At 38.8% G+C, this 27,611-nt stretch overlaps 1 protein-coding gene across 13 annotated transcripts in view; it reads right to left on the bottom strand.

Moving 5' to 3' along the window:
• LOC132155146 (discs large homolog 1-like protein) overlaps positions 1-26,214 on the bottom strand; it is a 156,254-nt gene extending 130,040 nt beyond the window's left edge. For 4 of the 13 annotated variants that reach the window (XM_059563968.1, XM_059563969.1, XM_059563970.1 and 1 more), the window contains exons 1-2: positions 25,531-26,214; positions 25,029-25,160 (exon numbers count right to left, since the gene is read on the bottom strand). In XM_059563968.1, the coding sequence (XP_059419951.1) occupies positions 25,029-25,160; positions 25,531-25,549 (151 nt within the window). In that variant the 5' untranslated portion in view covers positions 25,550-26,214. The remainder of the gene's footprint in view (positions 1-25,028; positions 25,161-25,530) is intronic. The other 9 variants (XM_059563972.1, XM_059563975.1, XM_059563981.1 and 6 more) reach the window with 4 other exon arrangements.
• Positions 26,215-27,611: the final 1,397 nt, after the last annotated feature.

Here is a 27,611-nt window from a genome sequence, read left to right as displayed (position 1 = left end):
CCTCGCATAAAAATCAACTGATCCTAACGGTCGGAAGACCGAATACATGTTTCACGTGGTGCATTCGGAAAATATTTTTGCTGAATTACCGCTAGGTGTGAATTGCAGTCAAAACAAAATTTGCCTTATCTTTTCTTACAACTTATGACAAGCATTCCACATATGCAGCTGACATAACTTTAAATAAACGCAAAATAAATAAATAAACGCTAAATAAATAAATATATATATATATATATATATATATATAACTTATCCAGTTATGAAGTGTTTTTTGTATGTGTGTGTGTTGACAAATCTTTCGCAATGTCCTAACAGCCAGGATTCCCACACAACCGCTAAAGTCCGATTCACGACCTAATGACACCTTTGAGCCGATTCATTATAATGAATGGTTAAAGCAACTGGTCTGCCCGTCAGTGTCTGAATCAGTGTCTGAATCAGTATAACAAATCATTACTTCTTAGAAGAACACACACATCTGAAATGAGAAAGTAAGTGTGCTTACCCCATTTAGCAAGAGTGTTTAGTAAAATTTAGCATTAATAAATAGGCCTATGACAATGTGTAGTAAATAACCTATAAAATCATTTAAAGTTAGACTGGAGTGAGATGAAACTAGATCAAAGCACAAAGCAAGCTGTTGCTAGCTAACTGCTAATTTTCTCAAATTTTATATGGTAACTAATTACACTACTACACCTTTTAATGCTATGTTTTTAATGCTTCTTTTTAATTGATATGATTATACTAAAATAATTATCAGCTCTTTCAAAAAAGGATTTTATCTTTCTAAACTATGAAAGCCAGTCGTGGAAAAATCACAGCTTTTTTTGCAAAAAGGGCAAGAAAGGATGACAGTGATCATTTTTTCATTAATAAATAGGATAAGAAATAAAATCACAAACTGATTCTTTGTATTTATTTTAAATGTAACATTTATTGTCAATATTGGGATGATGTTTGTACTAGGGTACTCTTTGCTGTGTGTGGATGACCATGTCGGTCAGCCACCACCGAAGACCAATTTTTACCCAGGAAAAACCCTGAAAACAGTATAACAGTACCTCATTTTTTTCTTCTCACCTGAAATTCATGCAATAAACATGTTTTTGACAAAGATTTACATTTGTTTGTGGTCTATATAGGCACGGGTTGAAGACCCAGTCAGTGACATCACAATATTCTAATTTGTTTAAATACATATATAAATACCTATACCTATGTATTCACCATTACCAAAATGTTCTTTTTTTTTTTATAGACCTACCGATCCTTTTTTTTAAATGTTTTACTGTTACTGCAAACCAAAATATTTTTAAGGATGTCCTGATACAAGGGTCAGCAAGCATGCTTTCAAAAAAACATTAAATGGACCACATAGGAACTTTTTATTAAAATAAATATTAAAATAAATTAGGGAACTAGTATCTTCCACAAGTAGAGGGGAAATGACTGTTTGAGAAAATGGCATGCTGAGGTTGGCTATGCTGTTCGACAACCGAGAGACAAAATAGCAGAGGGATATAGTTCTTCTATGCATGGCAGAGATTGGGTAACAGTTCTGAAAATACATACTGGATCACATGAAGCTACACAGCAATGAGAATAAATATTAGTATAATGCACGCTGGTGGGGGTGATTCCCTCATCTTTGGTTTCCCTTTGAAATACTGAGTCCAGTGACTTCACAGTCCCTCTGAAAAACCATTGCAGGTTTGTAACTGTGCTCCCACTAGTGAGCATCTGTCCTATGACCATTAATAATTTAGATCTAGCATGTTTTATGTAGTGTTACACTCTAAAAAGAGAAGGTTCTTTACATGTAGAACCAGTTCTATTTAGAACCATATCATCCTGAAGAACCCTTTTAATGCTGAAATGGTTCTTTCTGTCAGAGTTTAGTGTTCTTTGTTCCCGCCCTTTTGTTTTACAAATTTGTAACTGTCAAAGCACTTCATTACTAATCCTGCATTCAAGTCCTCCTCAAGAAGTTCGTACTTACGAGTTGACAAGTTGTAATTACTTCGTTGGGTGCGTTCAAGTCACTTTAGTCAGAAGATGGCGGAGTACCTTCTTTTAATAACTCACAAGAAAGAACAACAGTAATATAAAAAAAAATTAAAAAGTAGTTCTCGAAATGCAACATGCCACATGGCAAATCAAACTATTTTTCACCTATAGGTTCAAAAATTATAGGATTATTTTTTTCCCGGATTTCATTAACTAGCTGCTTAACAAGAATACAACAACTAAAATATTGATTTCAACACAAATTTACCATCAACAACAGACGCTACATCCATTGATTCCCACTCGTAATTACGACTTTGTGGTGCCGTAAATACTCCTAAAAACTTGTAAATACAATGTATCCGACATGACTTGAATGCACCACTAGTTTCTGGAGTCCAGTGATCCAACTACAGACTGTCAACACACTCTCAACAGGTAAATTATTTCATTCTTAAAGGTTAACTAAACCCCTGGTCAGAGCCTGACTCCACCCACTGGCAATATTTGAAAAATGCTGAAAAGTGGGCAGAGCACAGCGGAGATAAGAGGGGACGAACCGAGGGCGGGGCTGAGCGGGTGGGGCATGAACCTGAGACCCGCAGTGATGGATTATTTGACAGCTGCTGTCGCTAAAATGGAGGGTGACTGTAGTGACGCAAGTAGCTTTGCACAGACAGTGTTCATTTGACGTAGAGGACTTTTCTCCCCCACCTTCACTTGAAGTGGAGGATGTCGAGGTATCTGTGGACACAAGCAAGGGCCTGAGCCATATCAATTTGAGCCGCTGGCTCAAACTGCGGTCTTAATTCCCACATCGCGATCGGCACTGCATCGCTTTTCAGCGCGAGATGTGTGGAGAAGCCCATTTCCACCTCCATTGCATTGAAAAAGCAATCCCGTTTAAAATGCAGTTTGCACACTCCAGCACTAGGCGGTCTTTCAGGCCAAGTGACTGCTACCACTGGCACCTAATTTTCAAGTCTGCTGAAAAACTATGCAGTTCAGCAGTGCTGTCGCAACCAGCAACACTACAGCTACGTACCATCCTGACCACTGTAAATAAATCTTCACTAACTTGAAGCTATCCTAACTGATGCAATACTATACTACTAACTAACTATGCTTCTAACAATACTAACGTTACAATAACAACTATGCTAATTAACTACATGAAATAATCTAGATAACTATATAAATGCTATGCTAAATAGATACTAAAATACTCTATCCTGATTGTTTTCAATACTCGCAATTCCAACTCCTGACTCACTATAGTGATTTTGACCGAACAAGATGGTTTTATACTGCCAAGGGCATGGTAGCTTGTACCAAGGGCGTGGTGAGCTGGAAACTGCTTACGTCACCTGCCACCAATTACATCACGTACCACCACAAACATCCAATAGGAAAAATCAACTGCAGTAGCCACCGTTCAACTTGAAGAGTGCAGCACTCAGACGTTTTTACGAAATGAAATTTTATTAATAAGATTCGGGAGGTGCGCTTCAGATACTTAGCCTAATCAACACAGGTGGACCATAATCAAGTAATCAATCCCATAGTATAAATATCGCTGACTTCCCTCTATCCATTGACGGTTTATCAGCATGTCAGATGCTTTCCCGCTTAAGCAATCTTGGACTTTCCATCCGACCACCAGCGACAATAACCAGATAACCTTAAATTTTTCTATCCTATGGCCGGCAAGGCTTCTCTCTTCGATGCCAGGAGCTCGAGCTCCCATCGGATGCTGACGAGAGCCTCCCGGCCAGACAACCTCACCTTTTCCATTCTGCGGCCAGCAAGGCTTACCCGTTCGTTGCCAGGAGCTCACACTCCCTTCGGACGTAGGTGAAAGCCCCCGGCTACCCTTTTGCCATTCTGTCTTACGTACGGAGAGGTTTACCCATCCAATGCATGGAGTCAAGGCTCCCATTGGATGTAGGTGAGAGCTTCCCGGCTAGACAATCTTACCTTTTCCGTCCTTTGGCCAGTGAGGCTTAACCATTCGATTCCGGGAGCTAAGCTCCTGTCGGCCGAAGGTAAGAGCCTCCCGGCTGGACAACCTTTTCCGTCCTTCAGCCAGAGAGGTTTACCTGTTCGATTCCTGGAGCTAAGCTCCTATCGGACGTCGGTCAGAGCCTCCCGGCTAGACAACCTTACCTTTTCCATCCTTGGCCAGCGAGGCTCACCCGTTCGATGCGAGTGCTCCCATCGGACGCTGGCGAGAGCCTCCTGTCCAGCCAACCACGACCATTCCACGTGGTTTAGGTTACAAAACCTACAAGCAAGCCGTTCGATGCCGCAGGTACCAAACACACAAATAAACCCTCCCTCCTTCCTACGGTCGTCAAGGCTTACCCGTCTCTTGCCGTGAGTAGCAAACTCCCATAAGACGCCGACGACAGCCTAACGACCACACAAACTTACCTTTTCCATCCTACGGCCTGCGAGGCTCACCCAGTTGTTTTGGGGAACAGGAAGTCCCCGTTGGATGCTGGCAAGAGCCTCCTGGCCACCTATCGTTACCTTTTCTGTCCCACATCCGGAGAGGCTTACCCGTTTGATGCGAGTGCTCCCTTCGGACGCCGACGAGAGCCTCCCGGTTAGACAACCTTACCTTTTCCTTTTCTATGGTCAGCGAGGCTTACCCGTTCGATGCGCGTGCTCCCTTCGGACGCTGGCGAGAGCCTCCTGGACAGACTTGCTTTACGTTTCCACTCTACGGTCGGCGAGGCTTACCCGTTCGATGCGTGTGCTCCCTTCGGACGTCGGTAACAGTCTCTCGGCCATGCAACTTACCTTTCCATTTGACGGTAGGCGAGGCTTAACCGTCCTCTCGCCAAATCCTGCAAAAAAAAAAAAAACCCCAACAACTCTCAGCTACCCTCACATCTTTTAACCCCACCTGGCGAGGCTTACCCGTTCGATGTTCTGAGTTTAATGCCCCATCGGATGCCGCGAGAGTCCACCCAGTCGGGTTTTCCTTTCCACTCTCCCCGTCAGGCGAGGCTTACCCGTCTGATGCGTGTGCTCCCTTCAGACGTCTGGCGAGAGTTCTCCCGGTCGGGCCTATGCCTGGCAGCTGCAAGTGAGTCTCATCCATCCGATGCCGTGAGTCGGGATCTCCCTTCGGATGTTGCCAGAGTCCTCCTTGTCGGCCAGCCCAAAGCTTTTTATCTGCCAAACCGAGAGGACCCAGACCTCCGTCATTCTGAGTCTCAATCTCCTGTCGGAGGCTTCATGGGCCCTCTCGGTCAGCATTAGGCCCTTCACCCACTGAATAGCAGGGGCTATCAGCCAGTAGGGCCCGTACGCCGACACCGTGACCTATTCCGGTCGAGGCAACTCGGGTCCTCCCGGTCGGGCACCACAACCACGCTGCTCCTCCTCATCGGCCGGTAGGGCTCACCGTTCCAACGCCACAAGCTCCAGTTGAGCATCGGCTCGAGCCTTACCGACCGGGCGCCAACAACTACGTAGTTCACTAGCTGCAGCCGGTAGGGCCTATTCTCCCAACGCTCAAGTCGCTCCCTCTGGAGTACGTAGGCCCTTCCAGCCTGCCAACGAGACGACTTCTCAGGAAACCAAATCAGCCCCCGCCAGTACTCCATGCTTTTTTGGGGGGGCATTCTTTAAACTGGCGGCTGTCCTCTTGTACATTTGCTTTTTTGGGGGGTACTCTAGGTTCGGGCCATTCCCGAGCTCGGAGCCCTTCCCCGGACAGCACGCCAAATACGCATACCATACCTCAGCTAATTATATGTAAGCGTGAACTAGTGAAATGAAATTTTATTAATAAGATTCGGGAGGAGCGCGTCAGATACTTAGCCTAATCAACACAGGTGGACCATAATCAAGTAATCAATCCCATAGTATAAATATCGCTGACTTCCCTCTATCCATTGACGGTTTATCAGCATCCCTCCTCCACCCCATCTCCTCACTTTAAGTACACTTTATTAATAGACGGGGAAGGGGGGGTACTCTAGGTTCGGGCCATTCCCGAGCTCGGAGCCCTTCCCCGGACAGAACGCCAAATACGCATACCATACCTCAGCTAATTATATGTAAGCGTGAACTAGTGAAATGAAACTTATATTTTAATATGGACGGTCACGGAATTGGTCAAAGTTAGCATAAATTAATCAAATCAAATATCCATATGGACCAGTATCTGTAAATGTTAAGCCGCAAAAGTTGGTTGAAATATGAATCCTGCATGTTCTACGTGTCTCTGTGTGAATGAATGAATGAATGAATGAATGAATGGCAGAGACGTGCGGGTTTGTTTACTACATAGAATGAAGTGCGTGACGCTTGCAGTATTTTCAGCATCTGCCATCTCAATGAGGACATAAATACATAAACAACATCACCAGAACTGTTCTGAGTCACTTCACAAGCATTTTACTGTTTCATTGGAGTAAAACCAGTGTCAATTTAAAAGTATTCATGGCAACCCGTCAAAACAACCCTCTACATATGCGACTAAATTTTACTCTGGGTGACTAAATTATGTCTATTCTTAGCCATTGGCTAATAAATTCTTAGATTTTACTCGCTAGTGTATGTTCAAGGCTATTATAAGATTAGCACATTTTCACTTGCTGAACATGGAGCGCTTCAGAGTTCTCAATCAAGAGATCTGTACTTTTCAATTCATCTCAATGAAAGCACAGCACACCTGTATTTGCCGAACTGTAAACTCTGTGTGAAGACGCACGACTCGCCGTCGCTTTACTGGTAGCGCTGTTTCTCGCACATTCAAAGAGAGCGAGCGAGAGTCTTAGCGCGCTGAATCGACACACTACATTTAACTATATTCTTTGTTGTCTTCTCCTGTCAAAATAATGAAGTTCATTTAGAATTATTCAACTTTTTCAAACAAGCAGAAGATATGCCGGTTTCTCCGGTAGTGGGCAAAACTAATACGCAAATGGCAATTTCTTTGGCTGGCGCTCATCTATTACCATTCCTGTTTTGATTTCAGCAAATCAGTTCGACCGAACGCAGACAACGTGATTAATATTCATGAACCCAGCAGCTCATCAATCCATAGTGCATTGTATATTTGTTAGTATGGTAGTAGAATTAGTAGTAGTATTATCTTTTAATAATATGATCTATTACTTTTTTTTTTTTTTTTACAGAAACCCAAAGTGACAAATGTGCATTCATACATGGTTATCAAGTTTTAGTTCTAATCACTAAAGTTCTATCATTAAATAGTGCTTAATACCATAATTGACTGACTAAGAAGCTAAGCTGTGCCATTTTACAAAGATAAGCTGATTGCAATCATATATGTGTGTGTGTGTGTGTGTGTGTGTGTGTGTGTGTGTGTGTGTGTGTGTGTGTGTGTGTGTGTGTGTGTGTAAAATAGTATATCAGTTGTGTTTATTTTATGCATATATATCAGATTTTTCTCACAGAATGCATTTGGTTAAGCTATAGCCTATAGAGGGTTAATAGAGCGCTTCAGTTTGCTGGTGATCATCTTTAGCTCAGCGCACGCAGCTCAAACAGCAGCTTACAACATTAATAACTATGTTTGAGATTGTCATATATATATATATATATATATATATATATATATAAATAACATTATTATAATAAAATGTTATGAATTAGTTTGGTTTGGTTTCCGTGTTTTAGCGAGTTGTTGCGGGAAGAGCCAAGAGTGCATCCACAACAGAAATTACACATTCTGATTAGCACGTAACGTAGTTCGAGTTCACATGTGCATATATAAGTTACATTATATTTATGTTGTACAAATATTTGAATATATGATGCGTTTCCCTGTGTTAAATAAGATGGCGGCACTTCAGTTTACCGGGGTTCATTCAGCTCTTCAGCTTCAGCACAAGCAGCTTGTGCACAACATCAATGCACAACATTAATAACTATAATTGGGAATGTCATAAACATAATATTATAAAGAGAATATTACTATTATTATTATATTACTAGAATATTAATATTATGTTATTATTTTGTTGAATTGCCATGTTTCAGCGCACTCAGAGTGTGTCCACGACACCTCTGACTATTTGGGGTTTGTAGCGTGGGTGTATTGCAATATTGGAAAAAGGCTACTCCTGTTTTAAACCGTGAAGGCGAGCCAGTGGATATCATACAACCAACGCGCAAACTTTGTGCAAACCTTATGCCGGTGAACATCTTTCACCATGATAGTGAAGAAAGTAAAAACTGACGGCACTTTCAGCATCTGACGACGCACACATTAACAGTGCGTATTCTCTCACTGACGACGAGAGACGAATCTCCTTATATGTGGTAAACGGTTTAAAAAATTTTTTTTTTTTTTATGTTTCTCTTGTGGCCCGAACATAGTGAAAACAATGAGAAGAAACATTATTTGTGTTGAACAGGTTGTTTTGAAAGTTGGTGCATAAAATTGATAAAGTGTTACTGAAGCGTAACAATTTTATTTAGGCTACAGGCCTATCATTTATTGTAGGCTTTAATAACCCCGTTTTAAAAGACTTTTTTTTTTAAATTTCACTGAGCAGTAGCCTAAGCTAATGGTCTATTTTTTTTTATTTCCCTCACAGGCTGCGAGTCACAGCATGCCAGTTATGCGTTGATGCGCTCTGAAATTGTTGCGAAGCAAATTAATTATAATATTCATTTGATAATAAAAGTAACCTAATAATAATGGCCAGAAAATAACAGGTCTACAATAATTGGAAATGCCAAATACTCTTAATAATGACAATATTTAATGATTTTGACAATATCTCTGGCTATAGTACTTACATGCTGGACCTCTTTCAACAGACACCATCGTCTTATATTTTTTTTATACATAAGTAATGTTGTCCAGTAACTTGTTTCCATTATTTTAGCATTATTGTATTTATTTGTAAGACTGCTTTGTGTTTGATTTATGATGAAGTGTTTAATGCCTTTTAATGATGAGACTTTTTTGGTAATCAGGCTCTCAAAAAGTATGTAAAAATGTGTATTTAGATTTATCGGCTTTCATATATAAAGAGTTATTGGTATCGGACAAATTTTTCATATTGGTGCATCTCTAATTAAAAATAACCCAAACATCAGTGAAAAACTAATCTTATTGTGCTAAAAAGCATCTTTCAAACCAAGCATTTAACTCCAAAACCATTACATCTGTTTGTTCAAGCAGATATAAGCAGTATGGACAACAACATGGCTGTCCTTAAGCTTTTGGTCAGCCAGGACAAAACATGAAAGAAAGGTAGCTTTATGAGTTTGATATTTTTTTATTTTTTTATTTAATGTGGTCCCTGAGGCAAATCAGTCTGGCATCAGACGAAGATATGACTGAAGGAAATTACTAATAAGCATGACATTCTGAGTGAGGTACAGGGAGTACTGTAAAGAGGTTAATACTAAGGGCATTACTTTGCCCTTAGTATAATACCATTGTCATTATAAGGGTTCTGTTTATTCATTTCAGTTCAGTTATCCCGTCCATGCTCTGCGAGTACACAATGTGCATTGAGCTCTTTTAATCTCTGCCTATTTTAGTAGTACTACAATGACACATCAAACCGCTGTTAATACAGGGGGTCTTGTTTTACACAAAATCTTTATAATATCAGCCCAAACGTGTCCGATATCAATCTAAACAGGTCAGTTCATTGTTGAGCGATTCCACAGTTTCGGTCCACAAGGGGTGTAACGAACAGAATAATATAGATCGAATAATACCCAGTTGTTCACTATTTCATTTTTAAGATAGATGTTAAAAATAATAAAGTAAATTTTATCCCACTAAACCTTGGGATTATCGTGTAATAAGACTTTATTTTATTTCCGTCCCCAGAAATTGCGGATGTCAGGGTGGGACATTCAGTGCATCTGGTCATTTCTTTCATTTCCTTTAATAAAATCCTGAATTTTGATGCAAAACATTTATTTTGGTCTTCTACAAAATACTTCTACTAACACTGACAGTATAATTTCCTTTATCCACCACGATGCAATGGAACATTTACTAACGTTCGTTACACCTTCTGTCCAAACATTTACGAATGCTAAACTATGATTCTAAAGTAAACAGAGATATAATTTTTCCATATAAATCTATCAGTAGCAAAATGATAAAAACATCTTGTGTTGGTTAAATTCTCATATGCATTGCTACATGATAAATTTTTTATAAATCGGGATAAAACAGGGGCAGCGATTTTCTGTCCAAAAATCATAACGCTCATACATTTTATTCTGACGCTGAATTTCCATCTCCTAATGTCTCAATGGTTCTCATGTCAGATATAAGATTGTCTAGGTCATGCATGCTCTGCACGGGAGGAAGAGTTAACAGGATTTCGACAAATGTGGGTATGTTTGTGGCTTCTGTCCAAACGTTTACGAACATTAAAATGATACGAACGTGGTAAACTTTGGTTTAGTAAACATTAAGCAGGATCATTGTGGTGAGAAAGGATTGTGCAAATTGGATTGTTAGTGGTTTTGGACCGAAAGCGGCGTTGTGTTCATCATGAAAGAGCATGCATGCATGGTAGTTGTACACATTTTGACAGATTCTGCGCATCTTGATCGTAAATTAGATGGAAATTTTCAGTCTGTCCAACTTCGAACGTTGTTTTCTGAGTATTTTTGACTCGATAAGCTGTTCATTAAAGTCAACATAGTCAATTATTCGTAAGAATGTCTCATGTTCGTAAGAATATAGCTTAGGCTGTTGAAGTTAACACGTTAATAGTGTGTTAACACAATCTTAATTATGCCATTAGAATAAACTGTTAGTGTTAATTGCATAAGTTTTTAAACAACAGTGAACTGGGCTATAATGTTAAGGAACACAAACAGCACACAATAAAGATAGTTTAAACATTAGCTTTGTGGTAAAATGCTCCACAGTAGGGTTGGGTACCGAAACCCAGTGCCATATTACTATGGAACCGGTATGCATCGAACCAAATAAGAACGCAGATTTCGGTGCCTCTTAAATGCCTGCGCGATCAATTGAAATATTTGCCCTGGTTCTCTGAAATGTTTACAAAAAGCAGGGGCATCGCTAGGCTTTTTTAGCGGGGCTATAGCATTTAGCTCCATAAACTGTACACAAATTTGCGATCGCCTCAGAGTCAGTCTCCTTAAATTTCATCTGAAAACAGTGGCAGACCGGTCTCCCCCCCGTCTTTCAGCGTGCTCTTCAATCCACAGACCATGGCAGAGCAGCGCGAGCGGACTCAAACAGAAACAGATTACACAAGTTGTGTGTTTATCGATAGATTGTTAGAATATCTGTGTCTGTGCAGTTCTTTGTCATAAATACAGTTTAAAAAAGGACACGAGGGAGCAGTCGGTTTTTCATCTACTGTAAAGTTTCCACTCTGTTCACCGCTCATCACACCACAGCTGTTTCCTCCAGTGAAAATCTAAAACACTTAACTCACTTAATCGACCAGTCCTAGAGTGTAGCCAAGTGTAGCCAACAGCCACAGCTCAGCAATAGCCTAGTCTTGTGTATTATTTCTCCAAATCATATTTAGCACATCATGCCTAATATAAATTAATTGTCCTTTAGTTAACAAATATTCAGGGTTACATTACATAAAGAATAATTGATGCTCTGTTCAGCAGAATTACTCATTTTATCTGTCCACGTTACAAATGTTATTTCATTCACAATGTATGATCTTTAAATTTGATAGTAAATGATGACAGGTTATTTTAATGTGTTATGAACTTGTTCTATCAGCCAGTTTTCATGAAATGGTATTATTTTGTGTTACAGAGGCAATCTAGCAGGATTGTTAAACTTTTTTCTTTCCACGTTACACACGTTATAACTTTGCACACTTGTAGGCAAATAAATTTGAAAAATATACCTGTGGTATTTGTTAGTAATTTTGCTGGCTTTCAGTTTATTAACATACCAGAATCAAAAATGCACCTTTAAGTTTATAGAACAGATAATATTAGATGGCCACCCTGCTTGCATGGAAGTCCTATTTCCAGTTTTGTGAACCATACACAAAGCATTGCTCATAACTATACCAAATTAGGAACAAAGCAAAACATTTACAGTGTTTGTCCGTCCATTTTACATACGTTAAATTTGACATCAACTCAACTTTGATCAAAGTTTACTAGTTTACCATTCCCAGATTTATCCTGCCTTTCACACAGTTGTACCCCAGGTTTTCTCAGGATGTTAACCTGAGGACTATTGTTGTCACGGTACCAAAAATTCAGTATTCGGTACCGATACCAGTGAAAATCCACGGTTCTCTGTACCAATTTCGGTACCAAAAAACACACATTTTATCACTAAAAATAAATACAATGCCATTCTTTATACTTATTTACAATTGTGTTTAAAGTTTTTCTACAAGTAATATAATTATGAAATCAAAAAAATATATAATTATGAAAAAAATTTGTCTTTTAATTAATGAAATTTTAAACATTTTATTTTTTGGCAAATAAAGGGGATTTGCTATTAAAATTAAAAAATGGAAGAAATATTGTGTGATTTATTTCTTTAAAAAATAAAGTTTTATATTTTTTTCAACAGTAGTAGCAGTATCACATACATTTTACTAATTAATAGTAATATTTCTAGCACAATGCCTTTATGTAAAAATGAACTTTTTTTCAACCCTCTACGTGCACCTTGGCCAATGAAATTGCCATTTGCACATTAGCTCCACCCACTACCGGAGAAACCGGCATATCTTCTGCTTGTTCGAAAAACTTGAATAATTCTAAATGAACTCCATTATTTTGACAGGAAAATACAACAAGGAATATAGTTTCAATGTAGTGCGTCGATTCAGCATGGTAAGACTCTCATGCTCTATCTTTGCCTGTGTGAGAAACAGTGCTATTAGCAAAGCAAAGGCGAGTCGAGCGCCTTCACACAGAGTTTACAGCGTGTCAAATACAGGTGCACTGTGCGTCCATTGAGATGAAGTGAAAAGTACAGATCGCTTGATTGAGAGAGAACTCTGAAGCGCTCGGTGTTCAGCGAGTGAAAATATACTGTATCTGTGCTAATCTTATAATAGCCTTGAACACACACACTGGCGAGTAAAATCTAAGAATTTATTAGCCAATGGCTAACAATAGACATAATTTAGTCGCCCAGAGTAAAATTTAGTCGCATATGCGAGTGATTTACTCGCAATGTAGAGGGTTGTAATTTGACAGGTTGCCGTGAATACCTTTAAATTGACACTGGTTTTACTCAAATGAAATGGTAAAATGCTTGTGAAGTGACTCAGAACAGTTCTGGTGATGCTGTTTATGTATTTATGTCCTCATTGAGACGGCAGATGCTGAAATTACTGCAAGCGTCACGCGCTTCATTCTATGTAGTAAACAAACCATTCATTCATTCATTCGCACAGAGACGCGCCGAGCATGCAGGAATCATATTTCAACCAACATTTACAGATACTGGTCCATATGGAGATTTGATTTGATAAATTTATGCTAACTTTGACGAATTTCGTGACTGTCCATATTAAAATGTAATTTTCATTTTCATGACTGGATTTTGAGATTCCGTCTGGTGAGTTTTCTGCTTCGCAGAAATCATAGCGCTGTATGCGTCAAGAACCGGGTTGACCGGGTACTCGATATTAGGGCTGTCGATTAATCGAAATCTAATCAAAATCGTGATTTGAGACATTGCGATTTGCTAAATCGCAAAAGCCTGCGATGTGGACGCGATATTACTCTGTTCCAGAGCATATGCATGACTCTCAGCCTTGATTGACAGTCTTACTAACCAATAGAGTGAGCGCACCTCCATTCTCCCCAATCAGCTCTGCTCTAAGCAACTGTGTATACGCCCACAATAAACAAAAACATAAAAAAAGTCAATTGTTGGGACAATTAAAACTAAAGAAAAACTTTATGTAACTTAAGATTTGAAAAGACAAACGATAACGAATAAAAAAAGATAACTAGCAAGAGCTGCGTCACAATGCATGTCAAGAGTAAGGATGCACCGGTTGACCGGCCATAAATCGGAACCGGACGTTTTTTGCCGGTTTTTGGTCTTTTTCCCGCGTGCACAGACTACATTGTAATCATTCGCCATGTCATTTGTGTGGAAGTATTTCGAAATCTGTGTGCAGTGCAGAGCTACATGTCTGAGGCACAGATAGCAGGAAGCGATCAGCCGTTGGTTTACTGGCGCACAAATAAAAGTCCCTTTCCTGTGCGAGCATACTGTACCTGTACACGCCCTCCACAAGCGGAGACAGTGAAAGGATGTTCAGCTCAACTTCTCGTGTGTTGGATGAGAAATGAAACGGACTAAACTGTGACAAACCTGGAATGTTTTTTTGTTTTTTTGTAAAGTAGAACTTGCATATACATTTGAAAAGACAGAAGTAAACGTCAGTTCTGTATAGGATGATTATTTTTTTATTTTACCTTAAAATTACAATCGACTTAATTTGATTTAAAAATCACCTGCTGTAGCTGAAAAAAGTGTTTCATTCATCCAATTAAAACATTTGAGGGTAATAATTCACATCGATATTTTTTGTTTACTTGAGACAATAGTTATTTATTTTTCATTGGCTCAAGTAAAAAAAACATAGATGTGAATCATCACCCTAATTAGTTTTTTAATTGAATAAATTAAACACTTTGCAATCTTTGTTTTTTTCACACCAACATTTTTGGAATAATGTATTTATATAGCATACTTTTATTTAGTCTTACTGGTAAATACCTTTTTTTTATTTAAAACCAAATGTAAAAACTAAAATACTGAATGCTGATTAAGAAAAATCTTATTGAATGTGTGTTGATTATGTTGTTTGGACTGTAGAATTATGCAGTTGTTGCCTTTAATTTCACATGGTTACAGTTAATGTTTTAATTTAAGGCCAGTTCTATGTAGTTTCAACCCAATTCAAAAACAAAAGCTAAATGCTAATGTCTGTATCATCTGTGTTTGTATTGAATGGCTACTTACTGTGCAGTTACTGCCGTTAATTTCAGATGGTTATGATTATTGTTTTAAATAGCTAAAAGCCAGTTTGGCCAATTAAATACCAAATAAACATCTTGTTTATGCACACTTTCCTTCTTTCTTGTTTGTTGCTTATAGATAAAAAAAAAATCGGAAATTGGTATCGGAATCGGCCAGTTTGCTTGTAAAAAAAAATCGGTGTCGGAATCGGCCATGAAAAATTATGATTGTGCATCCCTAATCAAGAGCATCTCTTATTGCATGTTCGCTATTCCCCATTCAGAAGATCACACACACAGCCTGTGTCTCTTACTGCTTCTCATACTCGCTCCTCTTTCCCCACGCAGCGCGAATCCCGTGTCACAGACGAGCCGATCACACTTGCCGCACTCACGCATCCTGTTTCGTCACGCTCAGTTACATTCTCACGCCCTGTTCAGAACCATTAGAAACACACAAGCTGCATCAGACAATGTGGTAATTTCAATCAAGTCTCTGTCCAATTCTGAAACCAGACCGGTTGCTATCGCAGAGGATGTTCTGTGTGAGAAAGGCATTTAACTGAGACTGCCTTGCTCTCAGTTGTTGAAGCAATTTTCAATACTTATCTTGCTGGAACAGATCCTCCTGTCAACCCTATTGTCAAAATGCATCTCAGGAAATGCAATCCAGTGGTTTGAGTCTTAACACTCAGTTAGGTCCTTCAACGTAACTTGGAGAGGTAAGGAGTCCAAGTTGCAACATCTAACTACTGGGGTGCCTCAAGGCTCAGTTCTTGGATCACTTCTATTCTCTGTCTACATGGCATCACTAGATTCTGTCATTCAGAAACATGGCTTTTCATACCACTGTTATGCTGATGACACTCCACTCTACCCATAGGCGGAGGGTGAACCAACTCCAGGGTAAGGCCAAAAGCAGCCAAATCTATTAACTACAAACATCATGTCTTTTTAGGCAAGAACCAGACATGAGTGTCATGTAGACTCATAAAATATGTTTAATGGGACCGAATTTGTATTTAACATGATTACAATTTAATTAAAACATTAGAAATTTTAAATTTATAACCTTTACAATTAATCCAGAGTGCAGCAGCAAGATTAACTTTTAAGGAGCTGAAAAGAGTGCCTTCACACCTCTGTTTATCAATTTGCACTGGCTACTAGGGGTGTAATGGTACGTGTATTCATACCGGACCGTTTCGATACAGGGCTTTCGGTACGGTGCACGTGTGTACCGAATGACCGAATGCAATATTTTGTGTGCGGAACATAGGTACATTTTCGTGTTTCCAAACGAACATATTAAGTGGCGGAAGTCTCCGCATTCAGCGCAAATACCACCCTGCAGCTGATTCTAAGGCCGGTGACACACTGGCTGCGTGGCGTGAGCGTGACGGCTGCTTCGCGTTTTCTGTGTCTTTACACACCAGAATCGTGCCTGACTGCTGCTGCTACTTTAGGTGACAAAGAGGGAGGCCACCGAGGTGCCGACAGACCAGGATCTTGTCTTCACGACAACAATATCTATACTTCATGTTGAGCATAAATATAAAGCCTACTGATAAAGGACACCGTCAACAGTATTGACGGCAAAATAGACTATGTTTGACAGGTGCAATAAGCCAGTGTGTCACCAGCCTAAGGTTTTTAAAGACATCACGCGAGTGTGAACATCACTACAACTAGGAAAAAAACGATTGTAGTTCAAACGCATCTCCCGTCGGCATTTAAACAGACCTTTGCTCTTTATTCCGATCGGTCTAACGCAATAACAAAATCTGAGCAGGTCTAAAAACTGAAACTGTTGATGCTGCACTTTACACTTTGGAAAAGTTATATATATTTTTTAAATATGAGCAGGCCTACAAGCTGGGATTGGTAATGCTGCACTGTAATCATAGTTATTTATTTATATTTTTCATTATATTTTATTATATGATATTGGTTTGAGACTGAGAGTATTTTATTTAGTGGAGAACTTTGCAGCAGTATTTTATTTCTTATTCTTTTTTTTATTAAAAAGTATTTTAAAAAAGTGTAAACAAATTGTAAAAAAAAGTTTATAGTAATAAACAACCTGCAGTTTAATGTTTGCATTTCTTTCCCTTACTGTACCGAAAATGAACCGAACCGTGACTTTAAAACCGAGGTACGTACCGAACCATGATTTTTGCGTACCGTTACACCCCTACTGGCTACTAATACCTGCTCGAATAAAATTCAAGGCATTAATGTTTGTTTACAGTACAAACCCACCACTGTCTCTGCACCCCTTTACCCAAATTCATAAATTTATTCTTTAGACTTATTTTCCCTATAGAACCTTGCATTCACCAAGTGAATGTTGCTTTATTGTGCAATCCCAAAGAGGCACAAAATCACTTTCACAGACTTTTAAATAAAATGTTCCCTCCTGGTGGAATGATCTGCCCATGATGATGAGTCCTTGGCCATCATAGCTATTTTCAAGAATCTCTTCCATCTTTATTTAACAACCCTCTACGGACACCTTGGCAATTGTATCGCCATTAACTAGTACATTTTTTTGTTTACTTGCCATATATACACGCCATAATGCATATATATATATATATATATATATATATATATATATATATATATATATAGACACAGTACAGACCAAAAGTTTGGACACACCTTCTCATTCAAAGAGTTTTCTTTATTTTTATGACTATGAAAATTGTAAAGTCACACTGAAGGCATCAAGGGCTATTTGACCAAGAAGGAGAGTGATGGGGTGCTGCGCCAGATGACCTGGCCTCCACAGTCACCGGACCTGACCCAATCGATTTGGTTTAGGGGTGAGCTGGACCGCAGACTGAAGGCAAAAGGGCCAACAAGTGCTAAGCATCTGTCGGGGAACTCCTTCAAGACTGTTGCAAGACTGCTATTTCAGGTGACTACCTCTTGAAGCTCATCAAGAGAATGCCAAGAGTGTGCAAAGCAGTAATCAAAGCAAAAGGTGGCTACTTTGAAGAACCTAGAATATGACATATTTTCAGTTGTTTCACACTTTTTTGTTATGTATATAATTCCATATATAATTCCACATGTGTTAATTCATAGTTTTGATGCCTTCAGTGTGAATCTACAATTTTCATAGTCATAAAAATAAAGAAAACTCTTTGAATGAGAAGGTGTGTCCAAACTTTTGGTCTGTACTGTATGTATGTATGTATGTATGTATGTATGTACAGTCGTGTCCAAAAGTTTTGAGAATTAAATAAATATTGTAAATTGGAAAAGTTGCTGCTTAAGTTTTTATAATAGCAATTTGCATATACTCCAGAATGTTATGAAGAGTGATCAGATGAATTGCATAGTCCTTCTTTGCCATGAAAATTAACTTAATCCCAAAAAAACCTTTCCACTGCATTTCATTGCTGTCATTAAAGGACCTGCTGAGATCATTTCAGTAATCGTCTTGTTAACTCAGGTGAGAATGTTGACGAGCACAAGGCTGGAGATCATTATGTCAGGCTGATTGGGTTAGAATGGCAGACTTGACATGTTAAAAGGAGGGTGATGCTTGAAATCATTGTTCTTCCATTGTTAACCATGGTGACCTGCAAAGAAACACATGCAGCCATCATTGCGTTGCATAAAAATGGCTTCACAGGCAAGGATATTGTGGCTACTAAGATTGCACCTAAATCAACAATTTATAGGATCATCAAGAACTTCAAGGAAAGAGGTTCAATTCTTGTAAAGAAGGCTTCAGGGTGTCCAAGAAAGTCTAGCAAGTGCCAGGATCATCTCCTAAAGAGGATTCAGCTGCGGGATCGGAGTGCCACCAGTGCAGAGCTTGCTAAGGAATGGCAGCAGGCAGGTGTGAGAGCATCTGCACGCACAGTGAGGCCAAGACTTTTGGAAGATGGCCTGGTGTCAAGAAGGGCAGCAAAGAAGCCATTTCTCTCAAAAAAAAAACATCAGGGACAGATTGATCTTCTGCAGAAAATATAGTGAATGGACTGCTGAGGACTGGGGCAAAGTCATATTCTCCGAAGAAGCCCCTTTCCGATTGTTTGGGGCATCTGGAAAAAGGCTTGTCTGGAGAAGAAAAGGTGAGCGCTACCATCAGTAAAGAATCCTGACACCATTCATGTGTGGGGTTGCTTCTCATCCAAGGGAGTGGGCTCACTCACAATTCTGCCCAAAAACACAGCCATGAATAAAGAATGGTACCAAAACACCCTTCAACAGCAACTTCTTCCAACAACACTTTGGTAAAGAACAATGCATTTTCCAGCACGATGGAGCACCGTGCCATAAGGCAAAAGTTATAACTAATTGGCTCGGGGACCAGAATGTTGAAATTTTGGGTCCATGGCCTGGAAACTCCCCAGATCTTAATCTCATTGAGAACTTGTGGTCAATCCTCAAGAGGCGGGTGGACAAACAAAAACCCACTAATTCTGACAAACTCCAAGAAGTGATTATGAAAGAATGGGTTGCTATCAGTCAGGATTTGGCCCAGAAGTTGATTGAGAGCATGCCCAGTCGAATTGCAGAGGTCCTGAAAAAGAAGGGCCAACACTGCAAATACTGACTCTTTGCATAAATGTCATGTAATTGTCGATAAAAGCCTTTGAAACGTATGAAGTGCTTGTAATTATATTTCAGTACATCACAGAAACAACTGAAACAAAGATCTAAAAGCAGTTTAGCAGCAAACCTTTTGAAAACTAATATTTATGTAATTGTCAAAACTTTTGGCCACGACTGTATGTGTATATATATATATATACACATACATACATATACATACATGCATACATACATACATACATATATATATATATATGTGTATGTGTATGTATATATATATATATATATATATATATATATATATATATACCATATTATATAAACGTTTGTAAAATGGCACAATCACTAATCACTTAGTCAAGCATTATAATAATCAAGTATTATTTAATAATAGAACTTTAGAAATTAGAAATAAACTTGATAAACATGTTGGAATGCATATTAGTCATTTTAAATGAACATTGCTGGACTGGGGGTGGTGCTTTTTTGGTCATTCAGTGTTTCTATTAAAAAAAAAGTTGGGAAAAAAAACAAAAATACTGATAAGACAATAATGATACATATTCTACTAATAAGACTATAAAACGCACTAAGGATTTCTAAGGATAAATGAGCTGCTGAATTCATGAAAATTAATCAGGTTTTGTGTGTTCTCTCGAACTGATTTGCTGAAGTCAAAACAGGGACTGAGAATGCAGCCAATGAGATTGCTGTTTGCACATTAGCTCCGCCCACTATTCCAAGGGAACACCGTTATTTTGACAGGAAAATACATCAAAGAATATCGTTTACATGCAACGCGTCAATTCTCTCTCTCTCTCGTGTGTGTGTGTGTGTGTGTGTGTGTGTGTGTGTGAGAGAGAGAGAGAGAGAGAGAGAGAGAGACAAAGTGAAGCCGAGTTGTGCGCCTTCACAACAGGGTTTATGGTATGTCAAATACAGGTGTGTTGCACATCCATTTTATATGAAGTGCAGAACAGTTCAAATCGCTTGACGGAGAGTGACACTCTGAAGTGCTCAGTCAGAGTGTTCAGCGAGTGAAAATAGATATGTGCTAAACTTAGCCTTAAACTCACACACTGGTGAGTAAAATCGGACAATTTATTAGCCGTTGGCTAATATTAGACATCATTTAGTCGCCTAGAGCGAAGATTTAGTCACATATGCAAGTGATTTACTCGCAATGTAGAGGGTTGTTTGACCCTCTAACTCTAGCACTCTCTATTCTAATTCTATTCTTTAAAAAATAAAAAATAAACTTGCCTTTAGACTTGCACTCTATTCATTTACTATCTGCTTGTTTTCTTAAAAAAAACACTAGCTTCTCTAATCTTTTTGTATTCTGTTTGCTTTTTTTTGTTATACAATTAACAAAAGCAAAAAAGGCCTCTAAGACTAGCTTGCTCTATTCTTTTTCTATTCTATCCATTTTCTTTTTATTTATTGCACAATAAATAAAAACACACACAAAAAAACTTGCTAAGTGTACTGCAAGCTAACTGAGACTTGTTATACTGTAGGACTTGCAAATCATTGCTCTTTTATTGATTTTGATTGCTTTGTCATCATTTGCAAGTCACTTTGGATAAAAGCGTCTGTTAAATGACTAAATGTAATGTCAATGTAATGTAAATGTAATTTTAAATTATATATAATTAAGTCCCCAATGATCAATGGAACCATGATAAATAAATCTGATAGAGATGTTGTATGTTTGAGACCCAGACAACTAAAGTTAAACAAGTATGATGACAGTGGATTCATAACAACGTAAAGATCAAAAGACCTAAACTTCACATTTGCTATATTCCACAGTGGAGATGATTTATAATTCATCAGAGATGAGCCCTCTCTGTTGAGCCAGTCAAATCAGAGACGTAACTATCAGCCGATTCCCAGGTTTCTCTGAGTCTCATGTTCACTGTTCTGCCTCCGAAATGAGATCTGTGGTAAGGCAGCCCTTAAACAGAGTGCTGTATTGACGTCTGATTAACAGACCTCTGCAGTCACAGGATAGAATTTCCTCAATTCACAGAGCATGCCGGATCTCTGAGACATCTTCATTATCTGATGGCTCATTTAGAGACTTTGGAATGCTAATGCTTTCTGTAGATCATTTAAAAATATATATTACGATGATAGACTTCGGAAATTACAATCATTTGCAGGACCACAATCAGCCACATAAGGAAATCTCAGTTGATGTTATTTTTATACTTTTATTTGTATTTTTTAGCTGGCTTGATGCTCGCCAAAGTGATTACAATCTACTGAAGTGATTTTAATCCATTACATACTCTCTTTCAGACAGGACCTCTGAATAAAGATTAGGAAAAGATATCGGCCTGCCTTTGTGTTATCAAATTCACCATTCCAGCTCTTTATCAAGCACTTAGAGCTTTTTAAAAAAGGTTCTTCTGTGTTTGAATAAAACTTGTCCATTAGCTACTTTACATAATGTCATTTAATCGTACCCCTACTTTGAGTCTCATTTTCAAAACAATTAAGTAGGAACTCATGAGGCAGATGGGTTCTGTCAAGGGTAAGCCTGGTCTATCTTGTTTTGCATGCAGGAGGAGACCTGCCCTGCTCTAGTTAACTCTTCTTGTCTGGCGTCCAGGGAGGGATCTTAAGGCTCTAATCATTGAGATACATGCACCGAGTCTGCAGTGATGCTCTCCCAGAGAAACCATCGTAAATCATCAGCCTACGGATTAGGACTAGGGTAATCATGTCAACAGATGGATTACATTTTGTTTGTCCTTTAGAATACATATCTGAAGAAAAGTCAAATTGGAAACCCTCACTCCAATCCATTTTTCATTAGCGGCGCTCCTAAGAACACATGCATGCGCGACATATATGAGAAGAGGGATATCTGCACGAGATTGTGTAAACATGAATGACGGTATGCATGAGGGTGATTACACATTTATGGTGTATAAACTTAATGCTGAGCACAAAGATTCATCAGGGCAGCTTGGAGCAAGATGGTTTTCTGAGATACAGCACAGTGCTGACACACACATAACATTATTGTGTAGCTCTGTGTAGCAATGGAAGCAAAAATTTACAGCTTGTGGTCTTGTGATATGCAATTAAAATGTCTGATATACTCCCCCATCTATTACTAAGTTTTTCTGCTTTTTACAAACCGAGTTGGCTTTTAAAACTGATGCAAGACACATTAGAGAAATACATTCTCAAAGAGGAAGCTTACCAGCCTTTATCCTAAAACATGTGACCATTTCAGTAGACAAATCTAAAACAAGTAACCAAGAATCACTTCCATGTTTTTTGGAAGCAAAGGAAGAAATTATAACAGGAAGCCTCCACACCTTGAGGGTCAAACACAGGGACCCCTGAGAAACTCAAACAGGCTGTTCAGCATTCCTCATGATTGCCTTCCTTGCCTAGTTTGCAATGGCTGACCTAAGAGAACTAAGTAACACTGCACTGGAAACTCCCCTCGAACAAACTACAAGATAAAACAATGCAGATATCTTTATACAAGAACCTTCTGAAATAATATTTTAGATAATAGTTTAAATAAATATGAACACTGCTTCAAAGTATTAAGTTCAAACTTACCATTCATAGCACAGTATTATAGGTACTCTTTAGACAATATATAAATAGTTAAAGGTTTAGTTCACCCAAAAATGAAAATTGTGTCATCAGCTGCATTTCCACTGTTGAGCCAGTGCGAGCCAGGGCTTAAAACGGGCCGGGCGGGGCTAATAGCGTTGGGCCAGTAGCACCGAGGCCAGAATAGCGCAGTGTTTCCACAGTCAGGGCCTGAAGTGTTATCTCTTTGAAATGATCCGCAGCGCTGAGCTCTCCAGACACGGAGAAACCCCGCCATTGTTCATAACCACTCCTCTAGCCCCAGCTGGCCCGATTTGGCCCAAGGTTTCATCGGCCCAAAAAACCCTGGCCGTTGGCCCCGAGGAGGCCCCTACAAGGCACGATCAAGCCCCGGAAGTGACAGTGGAAACACGACTGGACCTGGCACGCACTAGCACACCCGGTTTAAGCCTGACAGTGGAAACGCGGCTATTAATGACTCACCCTCATGTCGTTCCAAACCCGTAAGACCTCCGTTCATCGTCAGAACACAGTTTAAGATATTTTAGATTTAGTCCGAGATAGGGCTGGGATAAACGATTATTTTTAAAACGATTAATCTAGCGATTATTTTTTCAATGCATCGATTAATCTAACGATTAATTTTTCAGACTGATTTGATTTCGATTATCTCCCCATTAATTGACTACTAACAATTTATACATGTTGATTTACATATCTGAATGAAAAAAAACATCAATTCCTTAACATTGCAATATATGTTTATTGCTCTTAAAATTACAAAATAAAAGACTGACTAAGAATGCATTACTTTGCACTTGTATAGAGATAGCATTCAATAAAACCTTGAAACCTTGAAAACACATAGCTTACTGAAACAAGCTTACTGAACACATAAGGCCTAGCTTACTGAAAAAAGAAGTTCTTTCAGATGAAAATAACAACAACTTGATGTCTAGTATTCAATAAAAAAGGTCACCCAAAATACTTGTTTAGAGCAATTGAAAGAATACAGTATGTAAATGTAAACTTGAATGCTTTAAGCTAATACAGAGAGTGCTTTTACAAAAAAATAAATAAATTAACAGTGGGAGCCAGCAGCCTGTCATGGAGAAAAAAAAATCTCCGAATGCTCCACGTGAAACTTTGGCGTTCCGCCCTTTTTCTATCGTGTTTAATGATTTTGATTAATATGCACAAGGGAGGGAGAGAGCAAGAAGCGCTCGTGTTGTTTGAAGACTGTGAGTGCAGTGCGCGCGCAGCCGGGGCTCTCTCTCGTACGCGCCCTGTCACTGTCACTCACCCATCAAATAACGCTTTGACAGCCGCCAAAAAAAAAAGATCAATGCAGAAAAACCCCTGGATTGGTTATATAACGTTGGACAGAATGTTGATCCGGCCATCGCGTATATTCAGCGGACATAAGGTAAACGTTTTGCAAACGTTTTTTAGAGAAATAAAAACAGGTCGACGAATCGATGCGCATATTTTGCGTCGACGTATTTTTTTCGTCGACGTCATCGATGACCTCGACGCGTTGTCCCAGCCCTAGTCCGAGAGCTTTCTGTCCCTCCATTGAAAATGTATGTACGGTATTTTTTACGGTATAAACTACGACTTTTATTCAGCGGTTTAAGGTCAAGAAACAAAGTTATATGCTTATAGTCATCTAAATGTCAGTAAGTTCCCATCCCTCTAAAAACGGAGGCAATGATCATTAAATGCCAGTATAGATAAGATAGATAGATAGACAGACAGATAGATAAGAAAGATAGATATCATGCAACCAATGTTGATAAATAGTAGCTCTCATAGCATGACACAGTACTTTCATTATTACTAGGGCAGTGCTGAATGACACATTGTAATACCTATAAGCGCCTGGAAGAGGTTACTCTGGAAGATGGCAATGACTCTCTGGATGGAGCTTCTCAGCAGTCTGTCTTCAGTGTTACTTAGTTTTAACCGGTATTCCTCCAGCAGTAACATAGCCCTCTGTGCATCTGTACGGGGCAGACAGAAAGTTTTCATGAATTACTCGATTACACGATACTGCAGCAGACAGTATAACGCGAAATATCTAAAACTCGTCTGTAAGTTTGCCGTCATGATTGAATACAGCCCAAGTAAGACATATCGTTAAATTACTTTACTGTAAGTTTTCAAACCTATACTTGGTGGTGTCTGGGCAAAACATGCAAAGTCCATATTTCCAAACAATTGTAGAGTTTAAAATATTCAGTTACCTTTGAGATAATGCTCGGTAAACGACACTTGATAATTTACAGTCTGGAATGTTAAGTGAAGCCGCAAAGGAGTGAGTAACCAAGTACTATGTCAGATTTTTAATGAGTTTTCTCATGTTTCTCTCACCTTTTTTCCTTACTGGCATGTTTCGCTTGGGCTCTTGCACGATAACAAATCCAGCAGAGCTCGCGATGGAATTTAACAATACACGCGATAATAAAACGCTCCTCTCCCAACACGAGTCCGTCCAGAGTGTCTTTGAGGAGTCAGACAGACGCAGCTGGCATGAAACTCAAATGTTTATTCGGTACAGGCTGATATGAAAATGAGCCGCTTGGATTTAGTGCACAGGGAGAGCTGCACTTCTTCTTCAACCTGACAGTCGCGCGACTGCACAGAATTTAGCTTTACTCCACTGACAGCCCTGCGCTTCCATTCAAAAGACACACAGACGCTACGACTCAGCCTCCACCGCCAATCTGTTCCGCGTCTGCGGGGGAAAAACTCAACATATGTCGCCGCCAGTTGCAGGGCTTCCAAAAACTCCCCAAACTGCAAATATACTCCGCCCTGCCGTGTGCTTGCAAGGGCTCAGTGTGAACACAAGCGATTCAAATCCTCACGTCTGCAGTTTGCTACATTCTTCTTCACCTTCGGTGGAATGAGGATTGTTTTCCTAAACGTCAAACTTCTTTCGTTATCTCCTCCTCTTTTTCTTCTTCCTATGTGTCAGAAATTCCAAACTTTCCTCCAAAATGGCGTCCCAGGGTTAGACGAATGTCACGTGATTATAGACCCTACCCTTGACCGCCCAATCATGGGACTGAGCTACCTTTCAGCTCAGGGTTGGGAAGGTGAGACTTGTCACTATCTTAAAGGAGACTCAATGACTCGAGCAGGCAAGTGGTATAAACAAGGGTCCATATGAGGATATAGGCGCTTAAATTCATGCGGGACATATTATGATTGAACATTGCTATGCCTAGGCTGTGTTTTCAATCCAAATGAAACATTCACAAGTATGACTACACCAGCTTTGATTTACCAATCACTGCCAAGGAGTTTTTAGTAGATGTTCACGTGTAAGCTGAAACGAGGGGGCATTATGTAAAGCCACACAGAACCTGATCTTGAGATGTGACTGCACAAAGTTCTCTGTGTTAATCCCAATGGTCAACACTATAGGGTAGAATTATATATATATATATATATATATATATATATATATATATATATATTAGTAAGTTTTTGTGCATTTGTTGCAAATTTCTGCATGCATTAAAAAAAAATCAACTGTGAAATAACCTTAACCAGATTAAAACAAAAACATCGCCTTGTACTCTTTATTTATTAATGTATTTTAATCCCAGAATTGATCAAATCTAGTACATACACCACAAAAAAAAATGCTTTACAAGCTTAGATTTTTTTGTCTCGTTTCCAGCCAAAATACCTAAAAACTCCTAAATCAAGAAGGGTTTTCCATACAAGTAAAAATTATTGTCTTGTTTTCAGAAAAAAAAAAAAAAAAAATTAAGTGAATTTTTTGCATGAAACAAGCAAAATAATCTGTCAAGGGGTGAGCAAAAATCTTGTTTTCTGTTTGAAATAAGATTATTTTGCTTATCCCATTGGCAGATTATTTTGCTTGTTTCATGCAAAAAATTCACTTAATTTTGATTATTATTTTTATTAATTTTTTTTCTCAAAACAAGACAAAATTTTTTACTTGTCTAGAAAATCATTTTTGATTGTAATTTTTTTTTTTTTTTTTTTTTTTTTTTTTTGGCTGGAAACTAGAAAAAGAAAACCTTTAATTGTAATGTGTTTTTTGCAGTTTATTGACACAAAAAACCAAAGCAGTGGCCCGAAAGTAGCCATGGATAAAAGAAGATTTTGTTTTTAGATTGTCATGTTTTATGAATGATCCTCTCAGATCTTGAAGAAGTTACCTCCTCCTTGCCACAGTGTACAACAACAGTCAGGTTTGCAGTGTATCTTATGGACATTGGATTTGTTTTGAGTATTTATTTAGATTTTGCCTTTAGCAGCATATCAGTCTTGTTGACAGAGACGTGCATGCATTGTGTTCAAGTTTTGGGGAGTCTGGCATTTTTATGGAAGTTTTCATACTTTCATTTGTTTAAAATGTGTTGTTTTATTTAATATATTAATGAACTGTGTCAATGTAATGAACATGTATTACC

Source organism: Carassius carassius, chromosome 12 (assembly GCF_963082965.1).
Source record: "Carassius carassius chromosome 12, fCarCar2.1, whole genome shotgun sequence".
Taxonomy (NCBI): Eukaryota; Metazoa; Chordata; class Actinopteri; order Cypriniformes; family Cyprinidae; genus Carassius; species Carassius carassius.
Note: the sequence above shows the minus strand (reverse complement) of the source record. Positions and strands in the feature narration are given on the sequence as shown.